At 31.6% G+C, this 18,455-nt stretch overlaps 4 protein-coding genes across 4 annotated transcripts; all 4 read right to left on the bottom strand.

Annotated features, from left to right (window-relative positions):
• Positions 1-344: 344 nt before the first annotated feature.
• On the bottom strand, positions 345-2,267 carry LOC118442999 (uncharacterized). The gene is made up of 3 exons (XM_035869368.2): positions 2,108-2,267; positions 1,687-1,840; positions 345-1,609 (listed from the first exon to the last, which is right to left on the bottom strand). Exons 1-3 carry the CDS (start codon positions 2,123-2,125, stop codon positions 1,551-1,553), a joined length of 231 nt encoding a protein of 76 aa, XP_035725261.1. The 5' UTR covers positions 2,126-2,267; the 3' UTR covers positions 345-1,550.
• Positions 2,268-3,891: 1,624 nt separating this feature from the next.
• Positions 3,892-6,858, bottom strand: LOC118442965 (uncharacterized). The gene is made up of 3 exons (XM_035869269.2): positions 6,619-6,858; positions 5,753-5,819; positions 3,892-5,369 (listed from the first exon to the last, which is right to left on the bottom strand). Exons 1-3 carry the CDS (start codon positions 6,634-6,636, stop codon positions 4,123-4,125), a joined length of 1,332 nt encoding a protein of 443 aa, XP_035725162.2. The 5' UTR covers positions 6,637-6,858; the 3' UTR covers positions 3,892-4,122.
• A 184-nt stretch (positions 6,859-7,042) lies between these two features.
• On the bottom strand, positions 7,043-8,881 carry LOC118443021 (uncharacterized). The gene is made up of 3 exons (XM_035869424.2): positions 8,759-8,881; positions 7,696-7,798; positions 7,043-7,479 (listed from the first exon to the last, which is right to left on the bottom strand). The coding sequence occupies exons 1-3, from the start codon at positions 8,771-8,773 to the stop codon at positions 7,241-7,243; spliced, it is 357 nt and encodes a 118-aa protein (XP_035725317.1). The 5' UTR covers positions 8,774-8,881; the 3' UTR covers positions 7,043-7,240.
• A 1,310-nt stretch (positions 8,882-10,191) lies between these two features.
• Positions 10,192-17,808, bottom strand: LOC146873083 (uncharacterized). The gene is made up of 2 exons (XM_085656638.1): positions 11,411-17,808; positions 10,192-10,551 (listed from the first exon to the last, which is right to left on the bottom strand). The coding sequence occupies exons 1-2, from the start codon at positions 17,387-17,389 to the stop codon at positions 10,315-10,317; spliced, it is 6,216 nt and encodes a 2,071-aa protein (XP_085512764.1). The 5' UTR covers positions 17,390-17,808; the 3' UTR covers positions 10,192-10,314.
• Positions 17,809-18,455: the final 647 nt, after the last annotated feature.

Genomic DNA, 18,455 nt, shown 5'->3' with positions numbered 1-18,455 from the left:
TATCATTGTTTCTTACAACTTGACTTATTCCGTGCCGACGTAATTATAACGTTGATCCACCATGCCATTCTAATAATGGAAATGTGTGAGCAAAGTAATGATAAATTAGATAGAATCAAATTATGCAAATTATTACACGATGCATTCCTCGTAGAAAACGCAAGCATTTCTTTATTAGAAGTATACGAATGAGAGCAGAATTTATCAAAAATATTTTTTTGTTTTTTTTTTATTGACTAACAATAAAAAATATCAATTAAATTCAATTCATTTCTATCGTAGAATAGAATTAAAATGATTGAATTGTATGAAGAAATTGTAACTTGTTCCAAGAGAAATGATATCTTTCTTAATTAATGACACCGATTAGTACTAATATATTATTTAAATAATATATATGATAGTGTTTTGTACAATTGTAATCCTATGTTTAACGTTAATTAACGATCAAAAAACTTGTAGTCTTTTTTCCTCACACTCTGCTCATAAAATACGATACTGTATGATGGATGATGCATTTGATATTTCAGCTCATACACGATGCTGCAATTTTTGTAAAGAAACTCCTTTAGAAAGTGAAAATGTTTGATCACAATTATAATGGGATAAATTATATGGTCGTGATTATTCTATAGTACATGAATACATATACATATATACGTTCTTATTTATGTATGTACATATTTTGTTAAACGATCATGTTTGGTTTTCCTTGAACTGGTCTACCTTTTCGGATGCTTCGTTACACAACGAAAGTTTGGTTGCTCGTTAAGGTCAAACAAAAAACAAAAAAGAAATAAAATGGATAAAGATCACCGTTCACTTGGTCAAAGAAGGTCATGGATTTGGGTCGCGAGATCAAATGATGCGTTTTCGTATCATGATTAGTAGTACACGCGTTTTACTTAGTACTTAAAATGTTTTTTATTAATACGAGAGACTTGGATTTTCGTCTTACGAAATTACAGATATTAGATTGTACAAGGAGAATTAAGAAAACTCTTGTAAGTTCATCGACCTTTTAAGCAACGTATATTTGTAATAAATAAAAAAAAAAACAATGGTCTTCGTGATCATATCTTTTCGTATTAGGTTGGAAAAAATTTCGTCAAACGAAGCGAATTTGCAAAGAAACATGGTCGTAATTTATTGTCATGTGTTTAGAAATTTTACATCGCTTGGAATCAGTTTTCTAATGCGACGTAACTCAATCTTATTTAATGAGATTTTGAAATCCTCTGCTTCACCAAAATTTATAAAGACCTTTTATATAATCGGGTCAAAGTAATACTTCTTTATTTTCTTTTACTTAATTCTTATGTATATATGTATATATATATATATTTTTTTTTTCCTATATAAGTACAAGGAATATTTGAAAATACATAATACAAATTCGTAAGATACAATATTATAATGTAAAATTAGTCGTAAGGAAATTCTCGAAAGCACAGACTTATATAATTCGCGTAGCTTGAAACACGAGGGAAATGAGATTACTTTCTTATTGATATTTTCCTTGTGAAATAAGTTTGTTACTGGAAAGACGATCACAAATAATATCCATAATTTCCGAAACCATGACCGAAGCCGTAATATGGGTAACCTCCTAAAAAAAGAAATTAAAAACGATAGAAACAGTATTGATTTATGTAAAATGATTATTTCTTAAATGTAAAATTTTACCATAATATCCGTAACCATGACCATATCCGTAGAACGGATATCTGTAGCCGTAACCATAACCATACGGATATCCAAATCCGCCGAATCTGTAGCCGAGATATCCAGGTTTCGCAACGGTCATGCCGACGATGAGACTCAACAACAAAACTATTAACTAAAGTGGGGAAAAAAGGAACTAATAATATATAAATACACGTAATAGTGAAAGTTTATCATAAGAAAAAAAATGAGATTGTAGATCGCTATTAAATTATCGACAAATGACTTGACGTTTCCGAGAGTTCTTGTAAATCTGTTTTCTTTTTTCTTTCGATCTCTATTTATTTATTTATTTTATTATTTATTTCTTTCTTTTTTTTTTTTTTTTTTTTTTTTTTTAATAAATTATGAAATTTTAATACATAGATAACGAATTACTCACGAGTTTTGAATAGGCCATCTTTTGTCTGTTTGTTCTTCGTCGATCGAATCGATCTAACGTCAAAGAAAACTAGAAACCCTATCGAAGAAAACTGTCGAGTTTAGATACGAGTAAACCTCTTTTATAAGAAAGACGGTGGTGCTGTTCTCGAGATTTTTTTTCCCCGACTACGGTATTGGTCCGTTCTGGACGACGTTAATAGCAAAGCCCATTGTCAGGGAAGATTATATGAATGCAATGCAACATTATGAAAGAATAATGCATGGCGTGGTCGCACACGTGTGGCTGATGCCGAGGTAAACTCGATGTACATCGGGTGCCTTGACATCCAAATTTCTTCCCAACGACTATGTCGTCGACGACGATTCTTGATTAATAGTCGTAAATAGCTTGACTACTTATTATACAAAGCAGAGAGAGAGGGAGAGAGAGAGAGAGAGAGAAAGAAAGAAAGAGAGAAAGAGAGAGAGAGAGATGATACGTCGAGCGAAACCGTTGCTTAATGCACCATAATTAGCAATCATTCAACGATATACGCAAGTGATATCAATGTGTTAGAGAGTTGAAAATGAAACCTTCCTGTCACGAGTATCGTAAGCGAAACAGAAAGAAGAGAAGAAAGACGAACGCTTGCTCCGCTGAAATTTTATGTAAGAATATTGAAAGATATAGGGAGGGAAAGAGAGAGAGAAAGAGAAAGAGAAAGAGAAAGAGAAAGAGGAAGAGAGAGAGAGAGAGAGAGGGAAAGGGAAAGAAGAAGGGAACACTCAATTACAAAACGTAGAAATTTGCCTAAGTCGCAATGATAACGCCAAGTATAATAGTATATATTGCGTACAGTGCAGGGACGCGTGGAAATACCACAGTGATGTAAGTCGACGCAAGCGATTAATATGCAAGTTGACAACGAAATGTCAAAGTCGATTTTATTGGCCGATTTCATTGGCTATATTTCTTTTCTTTTCTATTTTTTTTTTTTTCTTTATTATTCACACATTATTTTTATATGAGTCGTCATCACTTTTGGCTCAATTATTCATAGAAATGTCTTATAATTTAATTCGACAAAGAAAAAAAGCTAGTTCCGTTTTTTCTTTTTTTGTTTTTCAAGAAAAACGAAGAGAGGAATAGAGGAATAGAAAAAAGAAAAAAGAAAAAATAAACAAATGATACATGATCGTATGCACTTTGTTGCATAAACGTTCTTACAACGTCGTGATCGACGACATAGATATAGTACTCGGAGAGCAAGCAAAATCCCATGAAAGAAGAAAATTAGTAGACCGTATGTATTATACATTGTCGAGTTAAGTATAATCGCAGGACAAGTTCCCAGTATGGTGGGAACACATCGGATATCATTACCATGGGAAACGGTTGCCATTGAGTCTGAGCCGAGAGATTTTAACGCTCCTCTATCGAGTATCGAGTATCGTTGAACTTCTCCATTTTCTGATAATAGCAAATAAGTACATCCTTCTGTCGTTGAATGTAAGAGTTATATATATAACTATTATCATGTATAAAATATTATCTTACAGTTATATGAAACTGTGAGATGGAAATGAAGAGGATGGATCATTGTGACTCTCAGTGATTTTTATTTTTCTATTTACATACAAATTATTGAATTCAAAATGCATCGATGATAAAATATGTATTCGTTTTATAATATTTAATAATGGAATTTTTGTTATATATATATATATATATATATATATAATATGTATATATATAATATGCATATATATAGTATGTGTATATGTATTGTATGTATATATATATTATATTGTATGTGTATACATATATTTTATGTGTATATATATACATTGTATATGCATACACACACCCATATTTGGAAGAAGATAACAAATTTTAATCTGTTTATTAAACATTAATAAAATCAATATCTTCCACTTCATCATCGACGACATTATTTTTGTATCTTTCATCATTTATTTGATAGTAACTATACTAATTTATTTATTTGGTAATGACGAATACTAGTCTATTTATTAAGCATTAGGATCAATATGTTCCAAATCATCATCGTCGATTCTCTCGTTTTCCAAACCATCTTCGAATGGAATCGTTGACACTTTCATTTTATATTCCGATTTAGAAGCATTAATTGTCTTCTCCGCTTTTTCACTAGCCGAAATTGTTTCCGCATCTTTGTTCTCCTTTGTATTGGAATTTCCATTTCCATTACCATTTTTGCTACCATTCTTGTTACCATTCTTTCGTTTTGGACCATAACCATATGGATGGAACGGCCCAGGAAAGAAATCATCATAATAATAATCATAATACTTGTGATAATAGGGATCGTGAAAATGATGATCGACGGTCTCGTTGTGGTCTTTATGGTGATAATAACCTGGACCAAATTTGTAAGGCGGTGGGGGAAAATCATAAAACGGTTTATAATGTCCATAAAATGGTCGGCGATCATTAGGTTTTGGATGATCCGAACCATTTTCTTCTTTCGTTTCTTCCTTGCTACTACTATTATTTTCATCAGAATTACTTGAATCCGAATTTGGCCGTCGACCTGGATGACCGTAGGGATATTTGTAACCTAGAGGATGGTGATAAGGAAAGTGTGGATCAAATCCAAAAGGTCCAAAGTAATGTCCGTCGATTGGTAATGGACTATGATGATATCTGACGTCACCTCTTTGTCGATTTTCAAAAGAAGAGTAACCATTGAACCCATTTAAACTACTAAGCGGTCTACCCACAACTCCATCGTTCGAAATTCGATCGTGAGATCGATAAATAGAATCGAAACGATCCGGTGATTCGATATTTTCAGCATTCGCAAAGTTTCCAGTGTTAACGGGACGACCTAAGTTAAGCCTTCCACGTATATCAGTCCTATCATTTAGGCCAATTGATTGAAAATAATTATTTGGGACGTTGTAAGGGTCGTAAAATTGAGACTGACGATAATCAGAATTTTCAGGATAATTTGGTCTTCCGTAAGAATTGTAAAAATCGTTGGCCTGTCTTCTAGTGTTTGAAAAACGATTAGGTTGTTTAAGATTGCCTTTCTCTCGGTATATCTCAGGCGTTGTGGCCTCGTCAACGTTGTCCTTAGAACTTGACAATGATTTTGGAGTCTCTTCAGAATTTGTCTTCGTAATCGATGATAATTCGAGAAATGATCTATTGCCTCGATTAGTTGAAAGTTCGCCGAGTATAGTCGGAGTTAATACAGAAGCGACGTTCCTCGCAAAGGTCGTCAAAATGTCGGAATCTATGAGAAAAAAAATAGATTTTAGAAACTATTGGGTTCCTTTTTCTTTAGGACTTTAGAGGTCGATTAAATATTTTTCTTTTTTTTCCTTTTTTTCATATAAAATATTTTATATACAATATTGAAGGTAAGATATTTAAGAATTTAAAAAAACTTGTAAATTATTACGACACAATCGAAGTAACGATCTAAAATAAGTTCCGGAATCATAATGAGATAAAAAATATTCAACATTCCACGAAATCGTCAGATTACGGGTGACGAGGAAAAAAGATTCTAAAAATACATCGGGCGAACAAAAAAGAAATTTTATCTTTAGATTGGCATTTAACAAAACTACTTTTTTTTTTCTTTTCTAACTCGAACGATAACCAATAACTTACTGATCGTGCTCTTTGTAGCACTTCCAACACCCAAAACGTTCCAAATTGCTACGTAGCATAGCAATATCTGTAAAAAGAATTTGTTTTTTTGGTTTTTTTTCCCTTTTTTTTTACATATTTATTAAGTAAATAGGATTTTAAAGTATTATCTGTTTAAACGCAAGGAAATTTCATGATTTAAATATTTTTAATGTATAGAAAGGGAATAGAATAAAATGACAAATATTATCAATGCACTGTGCAGCAAAGCATGAAAGTCGAATGAAAAGGACGAGGGATTAATCATCAGTGAGTCCCTTCGTGCGGAACCTTCTTACGTATATACATATATATCTTCGATTGCGTCCTTGCGGAAACAAAAAAAGGTCAAATTATTTTTTCGAAGTTTTTTAGGATCATTCAATTTAAGAGAAAGGAAGGAATATTCGGTGGATTCGTTCATCGATTAAGAGAAATCAAGATACGTTATAATAAGATGTATGATTAGCATATCCGGATTTCTAAGTAATTTTCTAATATTTCATAGAGTCATGCTTGTCTTTGATGTGCATTGGACTAAAAATAAAAACGATCTTACTAGGAAATGTTAGTTAAACGATCGAATTAAAAAATATGAAATTTTTCAAACTGTTCTAAATCATTTCTAAATTGAGAGATTAGAAATTATTAATAAATGATCGAGCGTTATTATTACATATGAAATATATTGATTAAAATGACATTGATATATTACACTAATTTAATTATATATAATTTAATGTAATAAACACCATAGTTACACTTTGACAAATCAAAACTTTTGAATGAATGAACGTAAATACAGTCACTTATTGTCATTAGTATTAGTACGCACATTAGATACTCACGTGGAGACCGTAATGCATCGTGCGTGGGATCGATGACGACTAAGGGGTATGCAACGACTCCGATGTCATTTATACTTTCCTCTCTCTAAACATTTCTATGTCCCTTCGTTCTTAAAATATAATACGGATGTAACAATATATATATGTAAGGATTTACGTTGAACGTATAGTTGGCATTCTTTGATGCAATTATACGGTTCAATCGTTCGATGCTCACAACTTACTTAACGCATGAATAATCAGAACTCTGTATTCTTTCTTTCATATATTTAAATTTATAACTAAAATTCTTCTTTTTTATCATTATTATTGTTGTTATTATTATTATTATTATTATTATTATTATTATTATTATTATTATTATTGTTATTATTATTATTATTATAAAACGTACAACATACATTTGTATTTACAATGAATGCATCAATGTTTGTGTAAGCAATATGAATATGTAACTTGCAAGGCATTTCGTATTAATCTTTAAAAATTTTATTTACAAGATTAACTTCTCGTTATTAAATCCTTGCGAAACGATACCTAACGAAGAGATTCGAATCTTCAACGAAGCGTATTTATGTAACAGAAGATGATTCTCAATGAGAAGATAATGAGGATGAACCTTTCAAAATCCGATTTGAGTGATCGTCCCGACGACACCAGGTGCGATAACACCTGGAAGATTATAAATCTGAACAGGTCGTGCTCCATGGGTGACAGCCAATCTCGTTGCTCTAAAATTTGGCGTCACGATCACAGGTCGAATAGCTTTCACCGAGGATAATCTTGATTGAATCGCTTGTTGAGATGAGTATCCTGGATATTTTGCTAGCATACCTGATACACTACCGTAAGGAATACCGCCTACGAATTAATAATAAAAATATTTTTTTATGTATATCTATAAAAAAAGAAAAAATTAAAAATAATTAAAATTTTTTAAATAGTTCCGATCGTTATAAAATTATATTAAGTGGTGTAATCTATAAGGTTTAGCATGAAACATTTTAATATTGAATTATTGAAGGACATCGTCATAATAGAAATCTATGATACCGATTGTTCAATTCTTATTCTTACCGTATGCCAATCCGTTTACCATCTCAACGATTCCTGCGCTGTCCGGTAATGGCGCTGCAGTTGATAAGTTTATCAACTGCATTAATCCAAATAAAAAGAGAATCTACATAAAAAAAAAATAAAGAATATATATGTATATATATATTTACATATGTATATATATATATATATATATATATATATATATTTAATGTGCTTAAATAGATTCTAATTCGATTCTAACGTACATCGAATTAAACGTGAAATATGTCAATGAAAACCGCACTTTCTAATTGCTCAAAAATGTAAACGCTTTCAGTCGCGCACGATAAAATTAATATATCGTTATAAATGTTAGAAAGCATACGACAAATCGATATAAAACGATCGCCTTGTAAAATACCGTACAAATTATATAATATTTCGTAATAGACTTTCTTGAATATTTTTAACGTTGGACAACGAATAAACTTTTTCAATGTTTCCATTAAAAATCAACGAAATCAATAGTTATATAAGTATATAACCTAACATGTCCCTTTCTTTTGTTCTAGGTGAATGCAACACGGTACTGTGATCACGAGTATTCAGATTAGAATAGCAAGAACACGCCCCGGATCGAATTGCATCGCGACAGATCGAAGTAATAAAAATTAACAGTAGTGAGAGTTTATTTGCCGTGAAAAGTTTCAACAACATTTGATTAATATTATCATGCTTTTTTCATCAGATTTATCGCGATCGTCATTGTATCACCATTGTTACGATGGATTATACGGAGAATTACTTTTCTTTTCTTTTTTTTTCTTTTTTTTTTTTCTTTTTTTATGGAAAACTAACATCATCGGAAATATCAAACTTGAACTTCGTAAAATTATTTACACTTTCAACATATCGATTAGGCAAAATTTTTAATTTCATAGAATCGATCAAATCTAAATAATACTGATTATTATTTTATTCCGCAAGACAAAAGAAAGCAAACAAACAAACAAAAGGTACATTAATTTCTTTGAAATTATTTGATAATAGAATCTCTCAGAAAGAATATATTCAGTAATTTCACGTAAATCACTTATAGTACCTTCGTAAGAAACATGTCGTCGTTTTAAATGTTATTGCACGACCAACTAACAGGCAAAACTAGGGTACAAAGGCAAGGATCGAATTATATAGACGGCGTGGCATTACCATTGACCAATCGTGCTCTAGTGTTCCCTTTCAATTTCCCGAGGACTTATTTATCGTGTTCTAGGATTTTATCAACGCGTGTCATTCCACGCTAATACGTTCGTTACCGCTTAGCAAGGATACGTATGTTCTCCTACCCTGAGATACCTTAACCTTGAGAAAAGTGCGGGGCGCCTCTCACATCGTATCTATGTGAAACAGTTTATAACTTTTGTCTACAATGATCAAGGTTCAAATATTTCATTCGCATTCACGTTTGATTACGTTGACCTAACTATAATAATAATAATAATTCTTATTGTTATTATTATTTTTTCTTCTTTTTTCTTTGTTTTTAATTAACCGTCGTCCATCCCTTCTACTCTGAAAAATCTCGATGTCCTTTAGAGATAGTAACATTTAAGAAAGAAAGTTTGGTTAGAACAGGTTTTTACGAATTATTTTTATTTCATTTTTATGCGTATCCAACTACTTAATTAAGTACTTACGATACCGTAAATATATTCTATGTTACCAAGGTATGTTTTTTATCTCTCGGTTGAATATAAACATTTAGAAAAATACGGATATATGAATAAATCCACATTCTTTATTTTTTATTTATTTTCATTTTAAATAAGATTGTAAGCAATATTCGAATACTCTTTCAACTTAGTCATGATTTTCACAATTCTGTAATCTATCGCGAATTAACTCGACATATTCTGCCATTTATATAGTACTACACATGAATTGGCATTGAGGCTAACCACATACGTACATATATATATATATATATATATATATATATATATATATATATATATTACATATATACGTACGTACATATATACACACATACATACATACATGCGATCGATTGACGATCCTGTTAGACGATAATCTGATAATCTAACATAACGTTCATCCTTTTTTACTTTATTTACATTGACGCTGTAGAGAATGGTCAAGTCATCTTATTAATTATACATACAATTTTCAAAGATAATTAAGATTAATTGTAGGTATTTGCATTAAACGTAATATTATAGGTCTATATCTCCAAAATTAGATCAAGGTTTCATTACTCTTGAAACACACAAAACATGATTCCGTAACTCGTTTAATGACCTCGGTATACTATTCATTTATATAGTTATGTTATAATAAATTGTTAATATAAATATTATCATTATAAATGTTATAATAATAGATAAATCATCGTAAAGAAAAATATGGAAGAGATTGCATATTTTATTTATAACAAAATATTACAGATAATAAGATGTAAAAATATATTTGAATACAATATAAAGAACAATTAAATAATATATAAATTGTAAGTTATAGTAATTAAATATTCGAAAAAAGAGATTGTATATAAAGTCCGTAAACAATGAGAAATTTTTATTTCGATTAGGATCTCGAAAAAAGGGAAAAAAAGAAAGAGAAATTATAACACGTAAATAATTACTTACGTCGTTCTACGTAATAATACAACCTTTGTTCCGGATGATGTAAAAATTTGATCGACGATTTAATTTTATTATTTTTTTCTTCTTCTTCTTTATTTTCTTCTTCCTCTTTTTCTTCTTTCTTATTCTTCTCCTTTATCTCTTCTAATTTTATATTTCCATCTTTGAATCCACGATCGTTCCTCGAATATGACTCCAAAGTTTGTCCCAAAAGGTTGCCTGTTAGATAACTCTGAAATTGTATAACATTTTAAATACATAAATGAAAATAGAGAGAAATTAATCGTAGTGGCAATCTTCGAATTTAAAAAAAAAAAGAAAAAATATATATATATATATTCATGGAATTTTTTACGGAAATAAAAAAAATTATAAAAATTTGAAGATCATTTATTCAGAGAATCTAAACTTTTTTTTTTTATTAATGATCGTAATTCTTTGATATTAAGAAAACGATAGACGTAATTATCTATATTCCAAAATAGAAAGAAAATAATTCGTGACGATAATCGTCGAACTTTTTAAGATAAATTTATGAAATTTTTCATGACAAAATTGTGAAAGTTTCAAGTTAATTCATTAAAAATTTCAACTTTATTTTGTTAATGATCGTAATCATACGATATCTAGGACACTCAATAGGCCTAAATATTACATTTAAATATATATTGTAAATGAAAGTATATAATTTATGACGATAATCATTTTCAAACTTAAAAAAAAAGAAAAGAATTATATTAAAGTTGGAAGATCATTTATTCAACTAAATCTTTTTCCTTTTAATTAATAATTGTAATTCTCTAATATTCGGAAAACGTGATAGATCCAAATATTGTATTTATATATGAAAAAAAGAAGAAATAATTCATGACGATAATATTTAAATCCTTTTTCTTTTTTGAAATAAATTCATGGAATTTTTTATGAAAATTTATGAAAATTCGAAGATCATTGTTCAGAGAAACTAAACCTTATATATGTTTTTTAAATTAATAATCGTAATTCTCCAATAACTAGGAAACGGTAGACCTGATGTTGCTCAAGTTGTGCTTAGTCAATCGAATGACTCCTTTCTGATCAAAAGAACTTACTTCTGTCGATGGAATACCGCTGAGATCAAGATCTTGTGAGATTCTCCAGTTATTATCCTTCTTCGTGAATTCCGATATATCAGGATCATCTAATTCAGTGATGTTTTTAGCTTTGTTAGGCTCGATAGAGATAAACATTTCCTTGACACCATCCTTGTCTATTTTTTTCGTTCGATAAACATGATCAGGCGTTTCTTTAGTTGTCATTGATATCCTTTCGACGTTTTCACTAGTGATATTTCCACGATTACGATTGATTTCGTTATTATTGCTGTAATGTTTCATTTTGAGTGTTCCAGGATTGTCATTGGCATTGATAGATGAATTTTCGTTATCAGGATAAGTCGTTCTGATAAATGACTCTTTCGAGACTCTCGAACGATGTTCAATAGTTGTAGTTGATGGTGTTGGAAGGGTATGTTTCATTTCGGAAAATTGATTATTCGTTTTTTGATATCTCGTTTGAGGTCTTTGTCGTATTAACTTTTTAGTAGACACGAAAGTTGTCGTCGTAGTTGTAGTCGTAATCGTTGTTGGTGCTGTAGTCGTCGGCCGTATCTTTCTTCTTTTAACTTGTTCTATAACAGGTTTCGTCGAATATTTTTTAACGTCATTGTTAATTTGAACATTTTTCTTTAAAATTCTACGTCTTCGTGATCTGTCGACGGTTACATTGTTAGGTTTAATTGTTGTTTCTGTGTTAATCGGAAATCGTAAAGTATTAGATTCGACTTGTTCTTTTTTTAATATTTCCTTCTTTGTTGTATTCTTATGATTTTTATGTTTTATTGTGGCAACGGAAGTTACTTCTGTCAGATTATTTTCTTCGACCATCCTTCTTCTTCCAATATCTTTTCTAGGTGCTAAAGTAATGTCCTCCGGCACCAAATTTCCAGTAATGATCCGACGATGATTCGAAGATCCAGTTCGATCTTTCTTCCCCTTTAATTTTTCTGGATCTATGTGAATATGATTGAAATTTTTATGAACCGATTTTGATAATTTGAGATTACTCGAATTATATTTGCTGCTATATTTAACCGGTTTATGCAAGGAACTACTTTCTTCCGTATCGAAATATCGCTCTTGTCTATTAATCTTTTGTTTCTTGGAAAGAGGAATATCGTATAATTCCCAAGGATAGAAATGAGTATGTGTGTCCTTAGAAGACGAAACATCTTCGTTGCTATCCCTCGAACTAAAATCATCTAATTTTCCATAACTTTTTCTCTCCCTTCTTTGTTCTCTCGCCAATCGTTCTCTCTTCTCCCAAGGAAACTCATAACTCCAGAATGGAATAGATTTCGATTCTTCAAAGGAATTTTTATCTCGTCTTTCGTCCTCCGAACTCCAAGGGAACGATATATGTCGTGTTTTTTTTTTATTTTCATCGTTTACAGTCTCTTCGCTACTTTCTTCAAAAGGCGAGATACTCGATGTCTCGTATCTCTGCATCGAAAATGGTGGATGATAAAATGCCGGCTTGTTGATACGAGATCCTAATTCAGAATATTTCTCGTCTTCGTAATTTTCTGATGGAGAATACGGTCTGGAAGAATAATAAGAGAAAAATGTTTTATCTTCCTCCTTAGATACGTCTCTTTCTTTAGTTTCTAATGTTCCTTCATCCTCTTCGTCTTTCTTTTTCTTTTCTAAAGAATCCTCTATGGACTCATGGGAATGTTCATTGGATTTGAAATCTTCTTCAAGGTCACCATTAGATACTTTCAATTGAGTCTCTTCAACGATCGGAGAAATCGTTGTTTCTTCTGAAAATGCTCCTGGAGGATCAGAAATTAGATAGTTGGAATATTCTAACGAAGTCGTTGATAAAATTGCTGTCGGTGTTGTGCTAATGTCATCCATATTTTCATGAATTTTGTAATTATTGTTATCTTTCCTTATCGATTCCTTTTTGCTAAGATATTCCTGGGAATCCATCCGTGTTCCATCTCTCGATAACGTAGAGTATCGTAAGTGTTTATTCGAAATCGTACTAGGTGTCGTTGTTTCGCTCACGTTGCTATCATCGGACCAAATTGTTGATAAAATCGTAAATACCGTTGAGGAATCAAAATTGTTACGTTTTCTTTCAACGCTGTTATATCTCGGCTCCTTTCTTCTACTATCTTCGTCTAATGTCCTTGACTCCCTTGTGAATTTACCGACATTCTTTACTTCATCTTTTGGTTTTAAATGTTTGATTCTATCTCTGATCGTGTAAACGATCCTACTAGACGAATCTTTTTCTGAATCGTCAGCGGAAGATGTCAAATTTTTAGATACGACAGAGAATTTTCGTCTACGAGGTCTCAATGTTGTATTAAATCTGTTAGTCACGTTTTTAATATTTTCGTTTGCATTTTTTTCGGTTATTGAATCGACAAGTTTCGAACGGCCAATTGGCTTTTTTATACTTCGTTTTTGAATTGTTATCTTGTGATAACGTCTAATGGTTTTTGGAACGTGATATAACGAAGGCCTTCTTCTACTTTTCCGCGTAATTCTGTTTCTTCTTGGGCCATTTATTTTCCCAAAATCATTTGGTTCTTTCGGAGGTAAAAGACCATCGATCCTGGTTGTATTAGAATCTGTTTCAATATCTGATAAATTAGTTTTACTGTCGAATGTTTTTACGTTTATTGCATCGGCTGATATTGATTCAGTTAGGGTTGAAGGATTGATAGTTGTCATTCGATGATTACGATAAATGTTTGTGGATTCTTTTATGTTATTCATTACATCTTCGTAAATTTGTCTGTGATAAGGGGCAGATGATAATTCTAATGATGCAGATATACGTTCTTTTTTCGGTTGATTTTTTGAAATTTTTCTCTCTCCTTTCAAGTTTTGCGTAAGGTAAGGATGATAAGAATCTCTCTCAGGTTTTCTAGAAAGTTTCTCTGAAACATATTCTTCGCTAGTTCCAATAGGTAACATTAGAACTCTTTTCGAAAGCTTTTTGGGATCCAATTCTTTTGGCAAGTAAGGATTACCGACATTCTTTTCCATGAATAGAGGATTATCGAACGGATTCTCGTCAAAGTACTTAGCTTTGAAACAATCTAACTTCTCTCCTAAACCTCTTAGACGAGGTTTGTGTATGCTAGGATCTCGATCATTGGATGGTCTCTCTTCCTTAGGTAGAACTTCATCTAAATTGCCATCTATTTCCTCGCAATTTTTATAGACATCGCGGGAATCATAAAATTCCATTCCAGTTGATGTCTTTCTTGGAATCTTTCTTGGATTAAGAGCGTACTTCAGACCGGATAAATCGGATATCCTTTCGTTTTTGTAGAAAGGATATTTTTTTAAATCGATCTTCGTGATTTCTTCGACGACAGGAAGTTTCTCGACTTTTTCATTGGCAAGTTCTTCAATGTAATCGTAATTCGTCGGTATCTCAACTTCAACATTGACTTCGTCATTTTTCCTTTGATTTTCTAATTTTTCATTGTTACTTTTTTCGTTATCTTTATTAAATCGTTCCTCAATTTCCTTATCTACCACTAGGGTAGTTATTTTAGGTGCTTCGTTTAATAATTCCTCGTGAGGTTTTTTATCATCTAATGACTTGCTAATAGTTCTTTGACGAGTTCTCTCTTCGTAATCATTATTTCTCGATCCTTCCGTTACTCTCGAATTTCTTCCGTCTTTCGTAACTCGAAAAATGTTATCTTTATCCTGATTTATTTCTTCGCGATTTGTCGTGCCATTATTTACCTCGCCTTTCACATACTCCGCTGTTCTTTTTCTTCTAGTTCGAGATTTTCGTTTTAGATCTATAATCACTGGAGCATATTTTAATATCGGCTCGATATTGCGATAATATCCTTCTTCGTTGTTATAAGGAAATGATACAGAATGATATTTGTTTTGATAATTCAACGGTGGTAATAATTGTGTCGATAATGGTAATGGTGGTGGTGGTGGTGGTAATAGTCCGAGAAGTGAAGAAGTATCGATTTTATAAATCGGAAGCGAGGACGTACCATGGAAGCTGTCCACGCTTGAGATCGGCCGATTCCGTAGAAAGTTTTTATCGTTTGGCTCTCTTATTATCGTTTCGCTTTCGATCGGTACGCTTGATTGATCAACAATAGCCAATTCGCTACTAGCTGTTGGACGATCTTTCACACGAAAGTCGATATATTTGATCTCGTTCGGTCCTCTTGAGTTTGTAAGATCGTTCGATTCTTTCGATCGATCTAGATTCATAACATAATTCAATACCTTCGTATACTTCGTCCTTTGATCATTCAAATTTTTATTATATTTAACATCGTTCGAATGATCTTTAAGATCGTTCTCTTTTCGAGATCGAGAAGACATCGAAGACTTCGTTGATTTTTCTGGCTTGTATCTTCCTAAGACTTTGTATTTTATCTTCTTACGATCGATAAAAGGATTCGAGAAATAATTTTCATCGTTATTGTCGATTTTAATATCGTCCGATTGGAAATTTTTCGTTTGATTTTTTTCAGGTAAAATTGTCGTTGGGGATTCGATCGACTCGTTGCTTAAAACGAGACCATCAAAATGTTTTAAAGAAGATTGATCAATTGTGCTATGCGTCGAAGGTTTCCACGAGTTCGAAGTATCCGAGATAATTGAACGAATCATTGGATCATCTGTGAATTCAACGTAATTATCAACGTTGGTATTTCTTGGCCAAATTTGATCGTTATTTTGAACAATCGACGTGATCAGTCCGGCATTAACTGTTTCAGAATTCGGACCGTGAGGAAAATAATTCTGAGAAGCTTGGTAAACGGTAGGTAGAGTCACTATTTCTTTAATAGTTGGCAAGAAATATGATGCAGGTAGATTCAACGGTATCGTAGTAATCAACATTGGTGATTGTAAATTAGGAGACAACGTAGTCGCATCTTTACGAGTCAATGTAATTTCTTGTTCGTTCAATGGATTATTTGTCGTCGTTTTCAAAAAGTCCCATACGATTTTACCGTAATCACTTGTCGATTGATCAACGATCGGTCGTTCGGGATTATTATAAACAGTCGTTACGTCCGTTATTCGATCGGTTGGATTTTTGTTATAAATATTTTCGTTTTCTGTCTCATCTTCTTGACGATCGTGATTATTATTTTCATTGCTAGATATTTTATCATTAGCAGTTAATTTTCTTTCGGAATTCGTGGATTGTTTTAATTTCTTCGAATCGAACAGCTGTATGTCCGAATCACCTTCGACTTCCTCAGCTTCTCGCTCGAGATCTTTTTCTAATATTTCAATTTCATTTCGAACTATCAATTTAGGATTCAGGTTAGATTCCAAATAATTTTCACGTGAATTTTCTTCGTTGTTTTCATCGTGTTCATTATGATCACCCTTGCGTTTTATTAGTTTATCCGGAACTGTCCTTTCCTCACCATGTTTTTCTTTCAATTGATTACGAAGATTTCTATTAAAATCCTCATGAAAATCAGCGTCCCTGGTGTGTCCAGCATGATCGTAAGCCGAATCCTCATAGCCTTCTTCTGTGTAAACCGTGTTTACCTTAGAATTCTTCACAACTTCACGTAATCTTAATGCGTTTAGTTTTTCTTCGTCAGTATTAGCTTCCTCGATGGCTTCCTCTCGTGGCGCACGTTTAACCGTATGAGTTCCTCTAACCTGTGCATATATTTTTGTAGGTACAAAATCTATAGAAATATTTTTCTCTTTTGATGGTTTGGCCCAATCACCTGGTGCAAAATATTTTGGTTTCGTTGCAACATCCTTTTCAGAATTTTCATGTTCGGAATAAGGTATTTTATGATCCGGTGGTTCCTCGATATCTTCTGATGATATCGAAGAGATATCTTCGGACGTCGATATTTCGTTCGGATCATTTTTAACAAGTTCTTTCGATCGAATAAATTTTTCGTCGTCAGAAAAAATTTCGATAGCTAATGATCTATTACAAATTGTATGGATTAATAATAGAAAGAAAATGATCGATTTTACATCCATTCCTCAATATTAATCACGATAAGTCATTATAATATTGATGATACTTTTTTTTTTTAACTTAGACTTTATCACGTCTCGCACGATTATTTCACTGCACTTTGAATTTCGATTGAATAAAATACATCACAAAGTTGATATTTGTTTCTATATATTCACTTTACGTTCTACGAAATCTTCGCTTGTACTGTTGAACATTACAATCGTGTCGAGCCGATTTATATTTTCTGGTCGTGTAAAAAGTAGTGGGGTAGGGTGAGAAATGATAGAGTTAGCTTTAGAGACTTTATTCACGGAGCGTGCAGTTCGTCGACGTTCGACGATTTTGCGATCTCTTGATAGTACCTTCTCAGAGTTTATTACTAGAAAGGGAATAAAATCGGAATATAATAGTATCGGTACCACTTACGGACACTTTCGTTTCGCATATTTTTATTTTCTCCGATAAATCTCGATCGAAGGTATCGTAATGAGATTTCTCGATTATGTTTTGTTCAATTGCTATAGAACGTAACGTAACACTAATAGATTATATATATAGTTATACATTAACACGTTGAATATACTGATCACTGGTGACTGGCAAATTAACTTTTTTAATATTCCAACTTACGTACATTTCTAAGATTTCTTTTATAACATTTTAGGAGATTAAAGTTTTTTAATAACAACAGTAAAATCTAATCTAGACGTTATTACTATCTTGTATGTTTCGTCTAGAAAAAATTTATAGAAGATATATATATATAATATTTATATATATAATATCTATATATATAATGTATATATATATATATTATATATTACAGATAATATATATTATATATATTATATATTATAAGGAAGATATTAATGTATATTAATTTGACAAATATTATATATATATATATATATATATATATATTAGATATTAGCTTTTGTGTGTGTGTGTGTGTGTGTGTGAATGGATATACCATTTAGGGTATACCATTTATATAAAAAAAATTTGACTATCCCGTAAGAGATCGAATTTACGAAAATTTTTTTATAGAAATGTTTTTGCAGATTTGTTTGACATGAAGAGACATAT

The sequence above is a fragment of the Vespa mandarinia genome, chromosome 4, assembly GCF_050613455.1.
Source record: "Vespa mandarinia isolate Hongniang chromosome 4, ASM5061345v1, whole genome shotgun sequence".
NCBI classification, from domain to species: Eukaryota; Metazoa; Arthropoda; class Insecta; order Hymenoptera; family Vespidae; genus Vespa; species Vespa mandarinia.
Note: the sequence above shows the minus strand (reverse complement) of the source record. Positions and strands in the feature narration are given on the sequence as shown.